Source organism: Pseudopodoces humilis, chromosome 2, assembly GCF_049639895.1.
Source record: "Pseudopodoces humilis isolate 2021_Gansu_Grassland_sample_001 chromosome 2, ASM4963989v1, whole genome shotgun sequence".
NCBI classification, from domain to species: Eukaryota; Metazoa; Chordata; class Aves; order Passeriformes; family Paridae; genus Pseudopodoces; species Pseudopodoces humilis.
Genome location: NC_142201.1, coordinates 95205367 through 95221936, shown reverse-complemented (window position 1 = coordinate 95221936; position 16570 = coordinate 95205367). Strand labels below are relative to the sequence as shown.

General features: G+C 37.7%; 1 protein-coding gene across 7 annotated transcripts in view; it reads left to right on the top strand.

Annotated features, from left to right (window-relative positions):
• SENP7 (SUMO specific peptidase 7) overlaps positions 1–16570 on the top strand; it is a 45561-nt gene that overhangs the window by 1537 nt on the left and 27454 nt on the right. For 2 of the 7 annotated variants that reach the window (XM_014253442.2, XM_005523955.3), the window contains exons 2-6: positions 620–666; positions 3163–3267; positions 5484–5578; positions 14261–14458; positions 16071–16268. In XM_014253442.2, the coding sequence (XP_014108917.2) occupies positions 631–666; positions 3163–3267; positions 5484–5578; positions 14261–14458; positions 16071–16268 (632 nt within the window). In that variant the 5' untranslated portion in view covers positions 620–630. The remainder of the gene's footprint in view (positions 1–619; positions 667–3162; positions 3268–5483; positions 5579–14260; positions 14459–16070; positions 16269–16570) is intronic. The other 5 variants (XM_014253444.2, XM_014253443.2, XM_088067791.1 and 2 more) reach the window with 5 other exon arrangements.

The following is a 16570-nucleotide window of genomic DNA, read 5'->3' as shown; positions in this document are numbered from 1 at the left end:
AAGCTCTGTCCCGCTGTCTGTCCGTGCTGCAGACACCACAGTCCAGGAGCGGGATGTGTGGGAGTGATGTTTTTCTTTAACACAAACTGCGCGCTTCTTCTTCCCCCTCTCTTGCTCTCAAAGCCAGTCTTAAAGGTGCAGAACTTAATATATAACATAAACTAGACGATTGGGGATACTAGTATCATAAAGTCACCCCAGGACACAGGGCAAGATAGAATAGTCATAAACTGAAAGATGGTAGGTGTACATTGGACATGAGGAAGAAATATGTTTTACAATGAGGATGGTGAAACTGGAACAGGTTGCCCAGGGACAGAAGCAGTGGGTGCCCCAACACATGGGAGTGTTCAAGGTCAGGCTGAATAGGCCTGATGGATTGAAAGATGGCCCTGCCCGTGGCAGTAGGGCCGGGCTATAAAATAATTTAAAATCCCCATCCAACTCAAGCTACGTTATGAATGTGTTTTCTTTGTTATGGTTTGCTCAAAAATTATTTTCTTGTTCTTTCTTAGTGCCTACTACTGTGATTTTACTTTCCTCTTAATCAGTAAACCAGAAATTGTTAAGTTCATTTCTTTCTTTTTTTTTTCTTTTTCTTCTTTTTTTTTTTTTTCAGTAGCGAAAACCATGTCAGGAAGAACATCATCTTCAAGTCATGTCAGTGTAAGTGTTCCTGAAATTTTCAACATTTTATTTTGAGGCTGAGGTTTTCCTAGGGTGTTCTGATGTATTTTCACAACCAAATTAATTCTTCACTGATCTAACTTTTGCTTTGTTGTAACATGCTTTCTTGGGAAACTGTTTATTGTGGTAGCAGTCAGTTCTAATGTCTACTGTTGTACATCAGTTAATACATTATAGGCTTAGTATTTGATTACACATAAGTAGGGTCTTTTCCAAGTTATTTTAAGACCTAGGCTAACACCTCAAATTCTAGAGTAATTTGAAGTAAGTAGAACAGATGCAAACTGTGTAAAACTTGGTTATCTGCAGAGATGTACTCAGAGGCTTCTTATGCTGGTGTATAAGCTTTCCTAAAATATCCCTATTAGAAATAGTTTCTAGCAGGGGGAGTACTGGTGAGAATAAATGGTGGACATAGGAACTGGTGTCATTGGGTAGGGTCTGGGTGATCTAGTGGTTTAGAAATAAGCTTCCAGCACTGTGTTTATGCGCTTTCTCTGGCCCTTGCTTTTACAGGTGGGAACCTTCAGGAAAGTATTGCTGATTTAGATGAGTCTGCTGAGTGCGTATGCACATATATGTGTAGAGTTAGTCACTTTTTATTTGGGAAAAGCTGAGGCAACTGCGTACCTCATATTTAGCATAGATTCAGACCTCTCTTTGCCTATTGACTTTGTGTTTGTTCTTTATTGTGGGCACTGTAAACTGACATCTTCTTAATGAGTGCAAGCATTGGGAAGATGCTGTGTGGTGAGCTGGAGATGTTTCTGGTTAATGTATCTTGTGCTTTTTATCCCTTTCTGTCAGTTTTCTCTTCTTTTTACTGAGTCTGACTTTATCTGTACTTAATGTTGTCTGTTAAGTCTTTACAGAGGTTATCAGAACATCTCTAATTTTAAATGTATGTTAAAATTTTTGATAACTATGTGTTCTTTGTAATCTCTTAACAGAAGCTGTTAGGCAGCAGGTGGAGGTCTGAAGTAAGAAATCTGCTCCTAGCCATTACAGTGCAGATCAGAAACATACATTCTGACTGATAAACGTGTTTATAGGCCACTTCTAAAAGGAAACCAACCAAACAAATTTGAAACAATCTACTTGTAGAAGTTCCTGAATAACAAAATACCTTGTTTCAATCCTTCTATGTTGATTGAAAAAGGAAGGGAAGTGCTTGTATGAGAAGTTGTTGCCTGTGTGTGATATTTGAATCATTTAGAGTTTGAGGAATCTGTATTTGTTACAGTGTTTGACCAGCAAAGGCAGCCTGAGGTACTGTATAGAAATTTGGGTCTAATTACAAAAAACTTTAATCTTAGTTTCAAAGACGTGTAGAGAAGGACTAAGAGCACTCATGATTCAGACTGAAGGATTGAAATATTATCTCATTATGTGCAGCATGGTTCATTATGGTGTGTCTGAAGGACTACCTGCTGAGCTAATGAATGCAGTTAAGTTGCTAATAATTAAGTTGTTAGTGTCACTGTTCTGGAATCCCTGCTTGTAATTTCATGTTACACTGCAAGGCATCTGGTGGCTTGCAAATCAAGTTTATAGGACGCTTTACAGTGTCCATCAGTAGCTTCAGCTTTTTCCTGCCTGAGCTAGACTCAGTTATCTAAGAGGTGTAAATGTTGCATTCTCTCTCTGATACATCCTCATCTGGTAGTATTTGCAATGTCAGGTTTTGTTTCTCAGCATGCCTGGAGTAATAGCAATGCTTGTATTCTTTCAGTTCATACTATTTTAACTGATTTAATTAACTGATAGGAAATATCATCCTATTCCCTTGTCTTGAACTAGTACAAATTTAGTTTGATTATTTTTGGTTTGATTTTCAATGAACAAACCTTTATTTCCTACATATCTTTTTTTAAGACCCAGTGAATTTCTGTGGATTACTAACTGCTTTCTCTTTCAATAATTACTTTCAAAGTGCTGGCTCCATTTCTGTGGGAGTTGGCAATGAGAATAGCTGGTACCATTTGGAGTACATTAAAGTCTGTTTGATGCTAAATTATCATACCAAAATACTTGTACTCTTATAATATGTAATTGTTCTTCATCCTGAATCTTTTCTTTTGAGAAAGCAGACCTGGTCGTGACATTCAGCTATTTCATTTTTGCTTTATCATTCTCTAAGCTGAGACAGTTAAACTAGAGTGTAAACAAATCAGAATGAACTAAGAAAACTGTGCCAGTGGATTGTTTGTCACCTTTGTGTCACATTTGAAGATGTAAAGTTAATGTAATAGAGCTTTGTCAGACGGTTCATGTGTTAAAACTAGCTCATCATGTGGTATGACACAAGATTTGGGATCAAGTATTCATGAGGATGCATTTCAAGTAAAGTCACAGGTCAGGGCTTCCCTTACAACTTTATTTTGCCCAGTTAAGACAACTTTGTACATGGCTGTGTCAGCTCATAGCACCAGTGGATACTTTAGTTTTACCATGTGTAACATGATCTATTTTCAGTTTCGTATACCAAAGAAGAAAAACACCAAGGATGGTGCTGTCCAAGTTCAGTCCCCTTTGGCAAGGCTCCCAAGCTCCCACCATTGTGACTACCCTTTAAAAGAGGTAAAGAGAAGTTCTTCAGAGTGTAAAGTGTGTAGGAGAATATTACATGAGGTTTTGGTTTAGTGTTGGAGGCTGGGTATTTTCAACAAGTACTGCCTTGTGACCAATAACTAATCTAGATTGTCTTGAGAGAGACAGGTCTAAAATCTAAAATCTGTTTGCAAGCGTGCATTTACAGAAATGGGAGTCTCAGTACCATGTTTCCAGCCTAAATAATTGAAAAGCAGTTTGTATTCAAATGTAAGTTTGAAACTATCTCAAAATCATTAATTTAAAGGTAAATATGATATTTAATTTTTTTTAGTTGATTGTCTTCTGACTATTGAACTTGTAGGTTATATTCAGATCACTTACCAAACTTATTGTTATATGGAAATAACGTTTACATTGAGTATTCAGTTATCCAAGAGCTTAAGCTTTTAAGAGAATATATACAAAGTACTGTATGCCTCTTGACAGAATTTTAGGTGCTAATACAGAAATAAATGTATTAAGACCAAAAGACTGTAAGAGTCTTACGGCATTTATCATAACTGAGTGTTTGGATCATCTCAGTCATACATAGAAGCAAATATTTGCCTCTATAAATCTGTTCCAAATTTACTACGCATTTCAGATGTCAAGTGTTGGAAACACATTTTGCTACTCTTGTTTCCTTCAGCTCAGTATCCAGAGTTTGTTGCTGGCTTTAGTGCTTTCAGAATCATAGGCCTGGACAAACAGACCTCCTCCCGCTCAGAGGAGGTTGAAAAGTGTAGTGAGGGAAGGTAGGAATTTTTTTTGACTTATAGTGGTGGTGGTAATGTGACCCAGGTCTCTTGGTAGGCCAGGTCATTTGAGAATATTGCAATAGAGCCTCGCTGTGGGGTTGTGTTCTATGCTGGTAATGCTTTCAGTGAGCAGAGCATCCAGTTGCAGTCAGGTTTTGAAGTGGGAGGTCATGTTTTTGTGGCTACAAGCAGCTACCTCTCAGGCAGATTCAGACAGCACTTGCATGGAGTTCTTCCTGTATTTATCTCTGCCTTTATAAAAATAATGATTTGAATGGGTGAATTGAAAAATACTTAATTTCCTTGTTATTTCCTGGATGTTGTCTAATTTTCTGTTTCTTATTTTTCTTACCTATGTCTATATATTTTGAACTTTTCCACATACTGGGAGATTTCAAATGCTTCAAACACTGACTAGTTTTTATGTTCTACTTTAAAAACACTTGGTCATGAGTTGTCAGAGTTTGGACCATGTTGTTTGAGAAACTTTGTGCAGTTTTCAGTGAATTGGATGTATATCCTGTGCTTGAACACCAGTGGTATGAGGTGAACTAGATAATGTTTGAAGGCAGGAAGAGGGGAGAGCCCAAGACAATTTCTTGCTGCCACCTTTAGTAATGGGCTTATTTTGCATTAGAGTTAGTCCCTATGGTAATGAAAAGTTTGATTTGGGATGCACCTTTCAGACTTCACTAAGGTTTGTAGAATATGGATGGGCATGAACTTTTCAGGTGCCTTTCCAAACCACACTTAATCAAAAATGAAGATAAATTTGTCTGCTTTCAGCCTGTGTGGCAGCCTGAACCTAATTTTCAAGCATCTCTTGGGTTTATTATATTTTGAATTTTAAGAAGTGAGGAAGATAGAAGGGTTGGAAGGCTGGAGGTTTCTGGAATTGCAGCAATAACTATGTTGTCATGGAGCTTCATTTATTTGATTTGAAAATATAAGTACTTTCTGGTAAGGTAAGACAATTTGGGAAAAATGAAGTCTTGCTGTTCTGGGGTTTGCCACCTAAATACCACACCTTCAAATTGCTTTTCCTTCTCAGAATTTTATATCTTTTATATCCATGTTGTAACCTGTAAAATTTGCCTAAATGCACAGTGTTAGCCTCTACTTTCTGTATCTTGTGTATTTGTGATTATGTGGAACAGGCCTAAGTCTGAGTTTAGTCTAGTCCCCCTTGAAACTGGGAAACAATAGAAATATATAGATAATAATATAGAAAAATATTTCTTCAGGAGAAAAAAGTTCTATTCAAGATCAGGTAATATGTGGATTCTTTCAATCAAGCAAATTATTTGCAAAATTGCTGTATATGCTCTTCATAACTTCAATATATTTGGTCAGCTGCATTGTTTGTGTCCCGTTTTTCTAGTGCATTATCCATTATGACATATTCAGGTTTGTTGAAATCTGCTAATTTTATTTGTTTTGTTTCAGTGGAGATTAAGTGCCAACAACAGAAAGCCTTCCACAAAAGGGAAAAGGCAAAAGGATTGCAACAGACAAAGCTCTAATGATGAAGAATCAATTGGGTAAGAAGTAATCTCAAAATTAGTTTATCTCTGTTTGTATATTCAGAGTCTTTCTTGAAGATGAGTGTCTCTGGTCTCTAGCTAATAATTTGTGTCATGCAGAGATGGTTTTCAAGCCTTACCTTCAGACAATTATGCTTCAGTGATCTAATGGCAGCTGTAACCTTTCCTTTGTGTAATGGAAGCACAAGACTGTGACATTAGAATGAGAGTGCTTACTAGAGGAATTACTGCTTGTTAACCTGCTTGGAGTCCCGGAAGGGGTTCATTACTTTTTAAGTGTAAATTGGCATTCTAGCCCTAGATATCTTTAGATATGTCAGAAGCTTCCCAGAATTCTTTTTCTCATCCCTTTTTGTTCTGTACTCCACTCCCATTAGCCTAAGCTTTATCAACTATTTAAAACAATATAAAAATACCTTAAACAATATGGTGATTAGTAGTGGAAGGAAGATAAAAAAAAAATGAAAGCTTTTTCGGCTTAGTGTTACTGTCATGGCATTTAAGTAATTAAGACTGCTGATGTGCCGCTTCTTTATTCTCTGTTGTCAAGAGCAAATATCTTGGTTTCTCTGAGATTGTGGCAAATTGATATGCTATTTATTATAAGATAAAATCATCACCTGCAGAGTTGTCACCTAGGTAATTGTTTATCCAATAATATTTTGAAGCTGTAATTTCTGTAGTTGACAAATGGAAATGAAAATGTAGAACTATATTTATTAGCAGCAGCTAGGAAACATAATGACTTTGTGACAAAATTAATATGTTTGTTGTAATGAAACAATTGCTATTCCCCAAATCACTTAATTCTAAATAAATGAGTAAGCATTCTCTGCCCTGTTTTCTGACTGCAACTAAACTTACCCATAAGTGGTTTCTTTTCAGGAGAGGCTGTTCACAAAAAAACAAAGTGCACAGGTAATGAAAATGCAGGTGACTTTGACACTGCTGATTTCTGTAGGCTTGTGGTTTATGAATAGTCATTGTTTAGCCTGGTCTGTATATTCAGAATGCTTCAAAGTTGCAGGGAAGAGCTAAAATTGTAAAATATGCTGAGTTTATTTTTCATACCTCCTCAGAGGCATAGCTGTCTGTTTACATGTACTTGCCTCAAAAAGCTTCTGTCAGTAACTCTTAACTGAGTCACAGGGTCAACCTAACAAATAAAATTCAAGAAACTGCAATTAAATTGTATGTTGTGGCATGGTTGAGATATGATATCAAGATATCAATCTCTAAAGGTCTTACAGGAAACTTAAAACTGATCTTCAAACATTGAGAAGTTTGGTTTCTTTAAAGCTATCTTTAGACCTGTTGTATATTAATTTTCAGTTGCATGTGTTTATTTCAATATGTTAGAGACTTTCAAATAGCATTTTTAGGTGTTCCATAATTTGTATGCAAATGGTTAGCAGTGCAATAGTGAGAAAATATTTAGACTACAAGGATACAGCAAATATTCTGATATTAAGCCTGTACATTTTTCAATTCCTTGAAAAGAGATGTGTGTCTAGAGACCTTCTGGAGCCTCTCTGTAAAATAAATTTACTCTCCTGTCTGCAATGAAGCTTGTACTAAGTGTTCCATTTGGGTACTCAGTGTTTCTCAGTAAGTCAGCATCAACATGGAGACCTCATTGCCTAATAAGTGAAAAGAGCACACAGGTTCTAAAGAGGTGATGTTTGTTGAGCAAGAGTCTGAGAGCTAACAAAACTCAGAAAAGAGTGAAGTTATGTGCTGCAGGTCTTTACGATGCATTAGTTTTTATTCCCAGTGAGGAATTTTTCATTTGCTTTGCAAAGCTGGAAATAAGTCTTAATGACAAACTCCTGTTAGCTCCTGATATTTTAAAAACAATCTATGTATTGATAGGAGCCAATCTCAGATGCTTAGGGAGATGTGTTTTGTCTGAAGTGTTGCTTCAGGACTGTTACCTAATTTTAGTCATAAAGGACAAAGTGGATGTATTAGCACAAACCTACATCTTCACATTGAGTTTTTTTCAGCTTCTGGATTACAAAGTTTGGTAGTCAATTACCTGTCAGTTGTGATGTGATGTGAGCTCATGGAGGTTTGTAGCAGCAACTGCAGCTGATCTCACTGGTACAGCTCTGCTCCTGGGCTTGTGAGAGGTGATTGTCAGGTTTGTCTGTGGTCCCAGAGGGGGCTCCTGGGGTAGGTTACTTCCCTAGTTAGAGGGAAGGGTGGAAGGAATACTTAAATAAGATGTGTGCAATTCTTTCAGGTCAATATTTTAAATGTTCAGTGAAATACATGTTACAGCTGAATCAAATACTGACCCTGTAGCAATCAGGTTTTTGTGGCAATCATTTACATACTGGTCCCCCTTGCCCTAACAAGTGTATTTGGTCAGGATTTGGGTTTACTAGTAAAATAATATGGCCATGAAGATAGTGGTGTAGACAATTAATTGTAATTTAGTCCCAAATGAGCCAGTCTTGTCTCATTTTGATCACTTTCTAATACAAATTTGAATGAATTTGAGACGGGAGTTCCAGCACTGGTGTGTATACACAATATGATTGTTGGGTAAAGAACCGTATCTAGCAGCTGCCATTATTGTGTGAAATAGAGGTCAAATATTTTCCCCAAAGAGGTATAAACAATTAATAGCTTTTAGTCCTGTTTATAAGGTAGGATAATTCTTTTCTTGCCTGTGAAAAGCAGTATGAGACTTTCCAGGAGCAGCTAACAGCATTTTTCATAATATATTTTTTTTGTCATTCCATCATTACATGCACAAGTATGTTTTCATTGCCTTTGCTTTTGTATTTTTTTCAGTTTTGGGGAGGTAGATGAGAGACTATGGTAGGTACTTGTTTTAGAAACAGAAAAAATTGTCTTTGGTTTTCCTTCACCAAGATGCCTCCAGTGTAATTGTTTTACAAATTGCTTGCTGGGTCTATTGGTGGGTCTTGCTTTTAACATATGCTTTGCTTTTTTCTGTTTTACACTTTAATATTTTGAAATGTCTTTTTGATTGAGTTGCTCACTTTAATCTGTGGACAATTTAACAGATAATTTAGGGATCTGTGTCCCAGCCATTGTTTACAGATGTACAGGCTGGCTTGAGTTTAGATGTTTCCCTTAATCTATTATACTTCTAGTCTTACTGAAGTATAGATTGATTATGATTTTCAAGAAACAGTGCCAGAGGCCATATCCCTTTTAGAAAGGAAAGCCGTTCAAAGTTCTTATGCTGCTCTTCTGCTCTAAAGGTTAGGTCATAACCAGTTCAAAAACTTCAGTCAAAACCTGGTGCCAGATGAGAAGTGATGCCTTGGCCTGGCACTGACAAGTGTATACCATTGACTTCCTTATTTAAGGTTCCTCTCCTTTGAAAAGATTGCCAGTGCAAAGCTTGCTTCATGGTATGTGTGTGTGCTTGAAATTATACATTCATTTTTGCTAAAATACTTGCCTAAAATCTATAAACCACATTTAAATCAAGGTCATGGGGAACATTCAGTAATTCCAAGTAACAATCAGTAATTAAATTATTACAATCAGTAATTAAATAGAGGACCCTGGAGTCTGTTAAGGTCTAGACTGATGTGAGTGTGAGCAAGGGATGTCAGATCTGGATTTTCAAGATGGCAAACAACCTCTAGGTAGTGAAATTCTGCTTCTGACTCCTTTACCTCATGCTGTGGGCTTTTTCTTTCATTATGTTGTTTAAACACTCAATGTTGGAATATTTTCTGTTATCTTTACAAGTCTTGATTGTACATGGTCACAGTGTCTTTATTTTAATTGTGTGTGCCCACTGGACTAATTACCTTGCTGTTTGAGCCCAATTTAGTAACATTTCACTGTGATATCATGTTTGAGAAATCAAAAGAAAAAAATATGTAATTTCTGTGGGGTGGAACAATGAAAACTGAAAGAATTGAGATCTGGGAAACCGATAGCCTTGATTTGTTTTTAGTCAGGAGAGCTGAAGTATTGCATAGAGAATAGCACATTTATGTTGTGTCATGTTCCCCTGATTTTAATGATTTTAAAACATTAAGAAGCAATTTTCTGGTTCACATCTGCGTATTGCTAGGGCTTACTTCTACGACTATTGTCTATTTAGAAGAAAAAACTCCATTTAGTTACTTCAAGGCTTGATTTTTAATTTTGAGTTCTGTTGGAGGAGGAGGGGAAATAGCTGACTTAGTCTTTGATTGCATCATCTCTTCTGGCATCCCAAGACCTGAAGTGACTTCAGTTCTTTAGTCTTCAGTGACTGGCCCTCTAAAGTAGTTTGGGTATTTGTCTTTAGGGAGGAATTTGACAGAACAAGAGTGAATGTCTTGTTTCAAAAGATAACTTGTATAAATATTCTTGATGACTTTTACCTTGAAATTTCCCTTAACTGCTTCAGTGGCTGTAAATTTTCCTAACAGCCTAATAAGTTCTTATGTAGCTGAATTTTTAATTGATTTTCATGTTTCTTATATATATATGTGTTCTCTATTTCCTTGGATTCTGCTTATTTATTTATTATTTCTTATATACATTACAGTGGACAAACAACCAATGATGTAAGAAGTCTGGCTGCTATAATCTCTTCTGAGGTATTAAACTGTGGTTCATGTGTAAACTCAACGTTTGAGAAGTCCAGAAGAAAGCCAGAACTTCTGCTTTAGTGGGGATTTCTATGGGAAAATAAATCTTTTGCTTCCTGTGCTGAATCAAGAAGATTTACTGGACTTGGGATGTCCTCACTAAGCTGCTACAGTTGAGCTCTACCATTTAAGACATTAATGTACCTAAACTGACCCTCAGGATCTGTGTTCACTTTCTAAGCTTTTCAGTAATTAAAACGTATCCTGAAATGCAACTCCAATCTCTGGATCCTCAGTGCTGGACAGGCCTCTGACATCTGCAGTATCTGAGGCAGGTTCTTGGAACACATTTTTGTATTAGCATTCATAGACTACATACAGAACTAGCTGAAAGAAAATAAAGGTGAAAGCCTTTCCCAGACTGAATAAAACATTCTGGAGCTCTACTGTGCTTTATAGTGGTACTCAAATGAGACTGCCTTTGCATGTGTGACTTTTTATTGCTTTCACAGAGCCAATGTCTCACTTGAAAAACCCAGGATTGTTTTTTTTTTCAACAGCTAATCTGTTACATAACACTTTGTCCTGTGTCCATGTCCTTGGCATCAGAGTGCCTGAAGTGCATTTTGGGGTTATTTTTTATTGGTGCTTTTTTTTTTTTTTTCTTTTGAGATAAAGCCTTAGCTCTTTTCCACCAATTTTTCTTCAGGAAACTTCTGATAGAAGTTCAGAGAGTGAAGGAAACTGCCTTCACTTGAGCTCAAGTTACTTATGTTTGAAAAGGAGCCATTTAGATTTATTGTGCATTTGCAGTGGTCTGCAAAGTGTGGAGACAATTCACTGGGGTACAGGAAGGAAATATTTTTTGTACAATTACGGAATATTAATATCATCTTTATTGCATTCCTTTTGAAATTTCTATTCCTGTGTTTTATAATCATAGAATTGAGGTTGGAAAAGACCTTTAAGATCAGCCTGTCACTAGTACTTTTCTGTAGATTTCAATCAAATAAACTTTGTAGAAGGTATATGCTCAAAATACTTATTCCTGTTAGGGGTGTGTGATTAAAACATTTTGGGGACTGCTGGTGTGGGAAAAGCATCGCAGAGCTCTGAGAGAGCACATTATGGCATTCAGGGGTGCAGAGATCTCATCCGGTTGACAGCCATCCATCTTGTGGGCAAGCTGTCCAAGGCTGTCCCCTGCCAAGTGGGTAGGAACATGTCTCTTCAGATTCTGTGAGGGGTTATGTGTCTTGTGACGGTGGCAAGTAACTAGGGAAAGGAAATCTCAGTGTCAAGATCGAAAGAGCAAAATAAAGGGGTTGTGTGGGACATCTGCCCCAAGTTCATTGCGTTTCACTAGCATGGCAGTTCCAGACCTTATTGGAGGTTCTGGCATGTCTGTCCTTCAGTAAAAAAAGGTTCCACACTGTACCTGTATTTGCCTTTAGGTACCATGTAGCCAGGCTGCTGAGCTGGATGCAGCATGTCAGTGGGACAATTAGAGTCACTTGCAGAGTTGTAAATGCACTGAGGAATAGCAGCCCTTTGCTTAGGAAATGTTACTGTAGAATGTGTGTAACAGCTGTGTGAGTAGTAAGGGGTTTTTTTCCTAGCTATTAAAAAAAGGCTTGTTCTACAGTGAGAACAATATTTTTGTTTGTTATGCAAGGCATGCAGTAGGAAAAAACCCAATTCTCACTTCAGTGATCTTTAAAACCCAACAAATCAGCCTGAACTTCAGTGTTTTTGTAGGACCAGTTATTGGAAAACAAGTCCAGTACTCAGAGGTCTGAAAATAAAGTAAATCCTGACAAACATTATGATCCATAATGCTTATCAGTTTATAAATCTGATAAGCTGAAGTCCTGCCATGTTGGGATGTGACACTGGTAACTGGGTTCTTTTCCCCGGGACTGAGAGTGACGAGACAGAGGCTGTCTTCTCAGATTTGGACTTGGTAGTTGATTCTTTCCTTATCTGTATTACATATATACAGAGTACAAGGAGCTATGGACAGTAAAATAGAGATTTACAAAATGGCTAATGAAGAACTTCTTCAAGGTCTTTTATATGTCTGTTTGTCCAATTAACAAATGCCAAGTAAATTATTTTTCTTAGTGACCCAATGACCTGACACCTGTGTGCTGCACTGCAGCATTTTCTGTCCAGTCACTTGCTGTTACCCAAAAATCCCTAGCAGAAGATGAGGAAGGAGAAGGGGGCAACAGCCTAAATCCTCCATCTTGTCTCTTGTTTTCTAAAATAGCTTAAACCGTAAACTCTAACTTACTCACAGTAAGAAAACTCTAACTTACACACTCACATTCCCAGTTTCTCTACTTTAACAGCTGTCTCCATGGTGTTATATGAAATTCAGTGCTCTCTTGGGTGTCAGAGCCAGGTATTACAGATAAGGGCACATTTTTCTGTGCCTGTGACCCCAACACTGCCATTAGGTCGCAGCCACCTTACGCAGCACTACAGGCTGGGGAAAGAAGGGCTGGAAAAATGCCTGGTGGAAAAGGCCTTAATGGTGCTGCTCAGTTACCTTTTGAGGCCAGAAGCCAGGAGAGCTTTTTCAGGCTTGTCTGTTTTTAAAATGTAGATCTCAGAGAAGCAGATCTAACTTCTAAATAGTTTAACCAGTTGTCTATCTCAGAACTAGCCAGCCACTAGTTTTTTCTAGGCACAGAGGAAGCTCTCAGTGGCTTCTCTCAGAAAAATAATTTCTGTAAGTAGTGTCTTTTTTACTAAATATCGATTAATACAAAACCAACACAGTAAACATGAGCCAGAGTGTGCCTAGATGGCCAAGAAGGGCAGTGGCACTTGGTCTGTATCAGCAATAGTGTGGCCAGCAGGACCAGGGCAGTGATTGTCCCCCTGTACTCGCCACTGGTGAGGCCACCTCAAGGGCTCTGTCCATTTCTGGGCCCCTCATTAACAGAAAGGCATTGAGGTGTTAGAGCGAGTCCAGAGAAGGGCAGTGGAGCTGGTGAAGAGTCTGGAATATAATTCCTGTGAGGAGCAGCTGAGGGAACTGGGCTTATTCATTCTGGAGAAAAGGCTGAAGCGAAGACCTTGTCACTCTCTAAAAGTACGTGAAAAGAGGTTGTGGCAAGGTGGGTGTTGGTCTCCTGTCCAAGACAGTCAGTGACAGGACAAAGGGACATGTACTCAAGTTGTGCTTCGGTGGTTCAGGTTGGATATCAGGACAAATGTATTCACTGAAAGAGTAGTTAAGCACTGGCATAGCCTGCCCAGGGAGGTAATGGAGTCACCATCCCTGAAATTGTTCTAAAGCAAGTAGATGTGGAACTTCTGCAGTATGGTTTAGTGGGCATGCTGGTAGTCAGTTGAAAACTTGTTGATCTTGGAGATCTTTTCCAACCCCTATGATTCTGTAAGAAAACTCTCTAAATTACTAGCTATACTGCAGAATTAATTCTTTATGTGAAGATTTCAGTACCAATCTAGCAGAACTACCAAAGTACAGATACTTCTTTAAACACCTTCAGTAGGGCATTTTTACTGACTTCGTAATTCACAATTCTAAGTAATTTGTTCAGTGAAATTGAATAGAAATAATTGTATCCTCAGAACTGGGAGATTTATAACTTTTTTTTTCCCCAGCAAGATCATAATTAATCTGCTATATGGCAACAAATAATATTCATGGTTTTAAAATGACACAAAATGAGTGCCTATTTTCATATCCTGCAAATGGTCATGCATATACTTCCAGAATAGCTTGTAAGGCCATAGTGACACTACATCCAACATTTTGTGATAACAAGATGCACCAAAATTCCCATTTCAGTTTCTGCACTGGAAGTTTACCTCTTCAGTATGGCACATGGTTATGTTGGTCATTCATGCCAGAAGAAGAAACCTTGAAAGGTTGTCCTGATCAAAAGATGAGTTTGATCTTGATTGCTCTTCTCCTAAGAGAACTGCTCTGTAAACTGCCAGGGCAGTGACCTTAATTCTCTAAGGTATGATGCAGAGACAGTGAACTCACAGAATATCTTAGCTGAATTCATGTGACTTAAAAAGTTCTCAGGACCCTATTATTAATGTATTGTTATATGTATGGCAGGCAACCCAAAGTTATCTTGACGAATGTCCTGAGGACGAAAATAGGAAGAAAATATACACAGGCGCAACCTAAAACTGGTGTTAATTTTTCTGATGCTGGCAAGCTGCAGTCAAATCAAGCACCCTCATCATCTGCTGCCAGCATAAAGATATGGCAGATTTTAAACCCTACTCTCCAAAGTCTTTTTCTGTCTAAAAGGTATGTTGTCTTTGCCTCATGTCACTAAACAAAATAATTTTCCTTGCAGTTATTTCTTTATGAGAAAGTGTTCTTTATTGTACCACAGCTTACTTGTTCATGAACTGTATTTTATCTCACATCACTGAATGCACTTGTACCTGGTTCCTTTTGATAATCATTGGGAGAGATGGTGCCAAGCACGCTGTAGTGTTTTTTTCTGGTCAAATGCCTTCTAGATGGTCCTGTACTGTCAAGACCAATTAATTCTAATTTAACCATTGGATTCTCCAAGTGTTTGGCTTTTTTTTTTATTCTCATGAAAAGAATACACTTGAATTTAACTGCAGCCTTTTTCTCAAAGGAGGTATCGAGGTGTATTTTCACTGTTACTGCTTTAGGCTACTCATGAAAATAGGAAAATTGGCATAAATGATCAGAAGAAAAGCATATCAAGTCCAGTATCTTCTTTGTATCCCTCCAAGCAGCGGTCAGTTGTAGAAATTCAGGGAAAAGTATGGTGAGAGTGAGTTCTTTATTGGCTGGGTTTTCTGTCTGAGCTTCTGGTGACAGTGTAGCGGCTTCCTTTATGGGAGGTTACATTCAGCCTCCATGTTTTTCAGTATTAGAATTTTGCTCTTTAAGTTGTATCTCTTAATTGTTTACCCCCTGTGGTTCTCTGCAATGGTGTCTGGAAGGTAGTCTCCTGATGAAAAGCAAATTTGCATCTTGGTGCAAGAGGAGATCTGAGTGCTCTCCAGACATCACACGGTCTGTGCAGGAATGTGCTCTGTGGATCAAGACAGACAACAGGAGAATTATGCAGTCAATACCCAAAAGGCAGTGGTGTTCAAAAGACATTCAAAAAGGCCATAGCCTTACAATCTAATCCAAAATAGATTGCAATGGAAGTGGTAGAATTTAAATCCCAGTGTGAGAAAGGAAGTGGATATGGGCTATACAACAAGCTGGCTACTGTGGCATTGTATGAAGTAATGAGTTGCTCTTACACATCATGTATGTGTTCAAATGGGAGTTGCATCTTTATATTTCTGCTTGGCTTATTTTTGATGCTTGTCTGTTTTAACACCTGGGGGTGTTTTTCTGGGTCTTGCTATACTGTAGAGTGCCATGTCATAGTTGAGGAGTGGAATAAAATCTAATGCTACCTTTTCTGTACATGCTACATTTTTACCTTTTCACTAAGGGCTTTAGAAAATTTGCTCTGTTTTACTGGAGGCTTCTTGTTCACAAGAAAATCAAGATTGTTCCTTCCAGAGTCCTGAGAAATGTATACAGATATCACATGAAAGCTTTTTAGAGATAAATATTTACCAGTTTTTAAACAATACTGCGTGATATGTTAGAGGCAATGCAGTGTGCGTAGTATCTGGCTAAGGTAAAATTACACGGCTAGTTTTTCTTACCCTGGTTTTATTTTGTGTTTATCCGCTTTCCTTGTATTTTAAGTTTCTTAATGAGATGGATTTTTTTTTAAATTTTTTTTTACCTCTAAGGGCCTAAAAATGTTGTTGTTTAATTATCAAGCCTCTAGGATACATGAATTTAACAAGAAGTTTGTTTCACTAGATTTCAGTGCAGTACTTATGATTTGCTGTTATATGTATGGCAGGCAACCCAAAGTTATCTTGACGAACATCCTGAGTACGAAAATTGGAAGAAAGTACATAGAAAGCCACGTAATAATTGATGCAAATTTACCTGCTGCTGACAAATTGCAATCGGGCCAACTACCCTCATCAGCTGTTGCCAGCCTACAGACATGTCAAATATTAAGTTCTCCTCATGAAAGTTCTTTTCTTTCTGAAAGGTATGTTACTCACTGCTGATTTTTCCAGTCTTCCTGAAATAACATAACTTCACAATGGAAAAGAATTTCCCTGAAACAACTTTTGTTCTCTTTTTTTTTGAATCAGGAGATCAGTTTCCTGAGTACAAATTAACATGCTTCTACAATGAGCCCTTTCAACATTGCATTTGTTATGGTTTGTGGGACCTGATGTTAAAAGGCTACTTTTCTTTCTCAGAAAGAATTTCTGTTTGCAGTGCATCCCTCTTTTGATGTGGGAAGATGCACAAGTAATTAAAACACATCTAAGTTGGTTTTGTGTC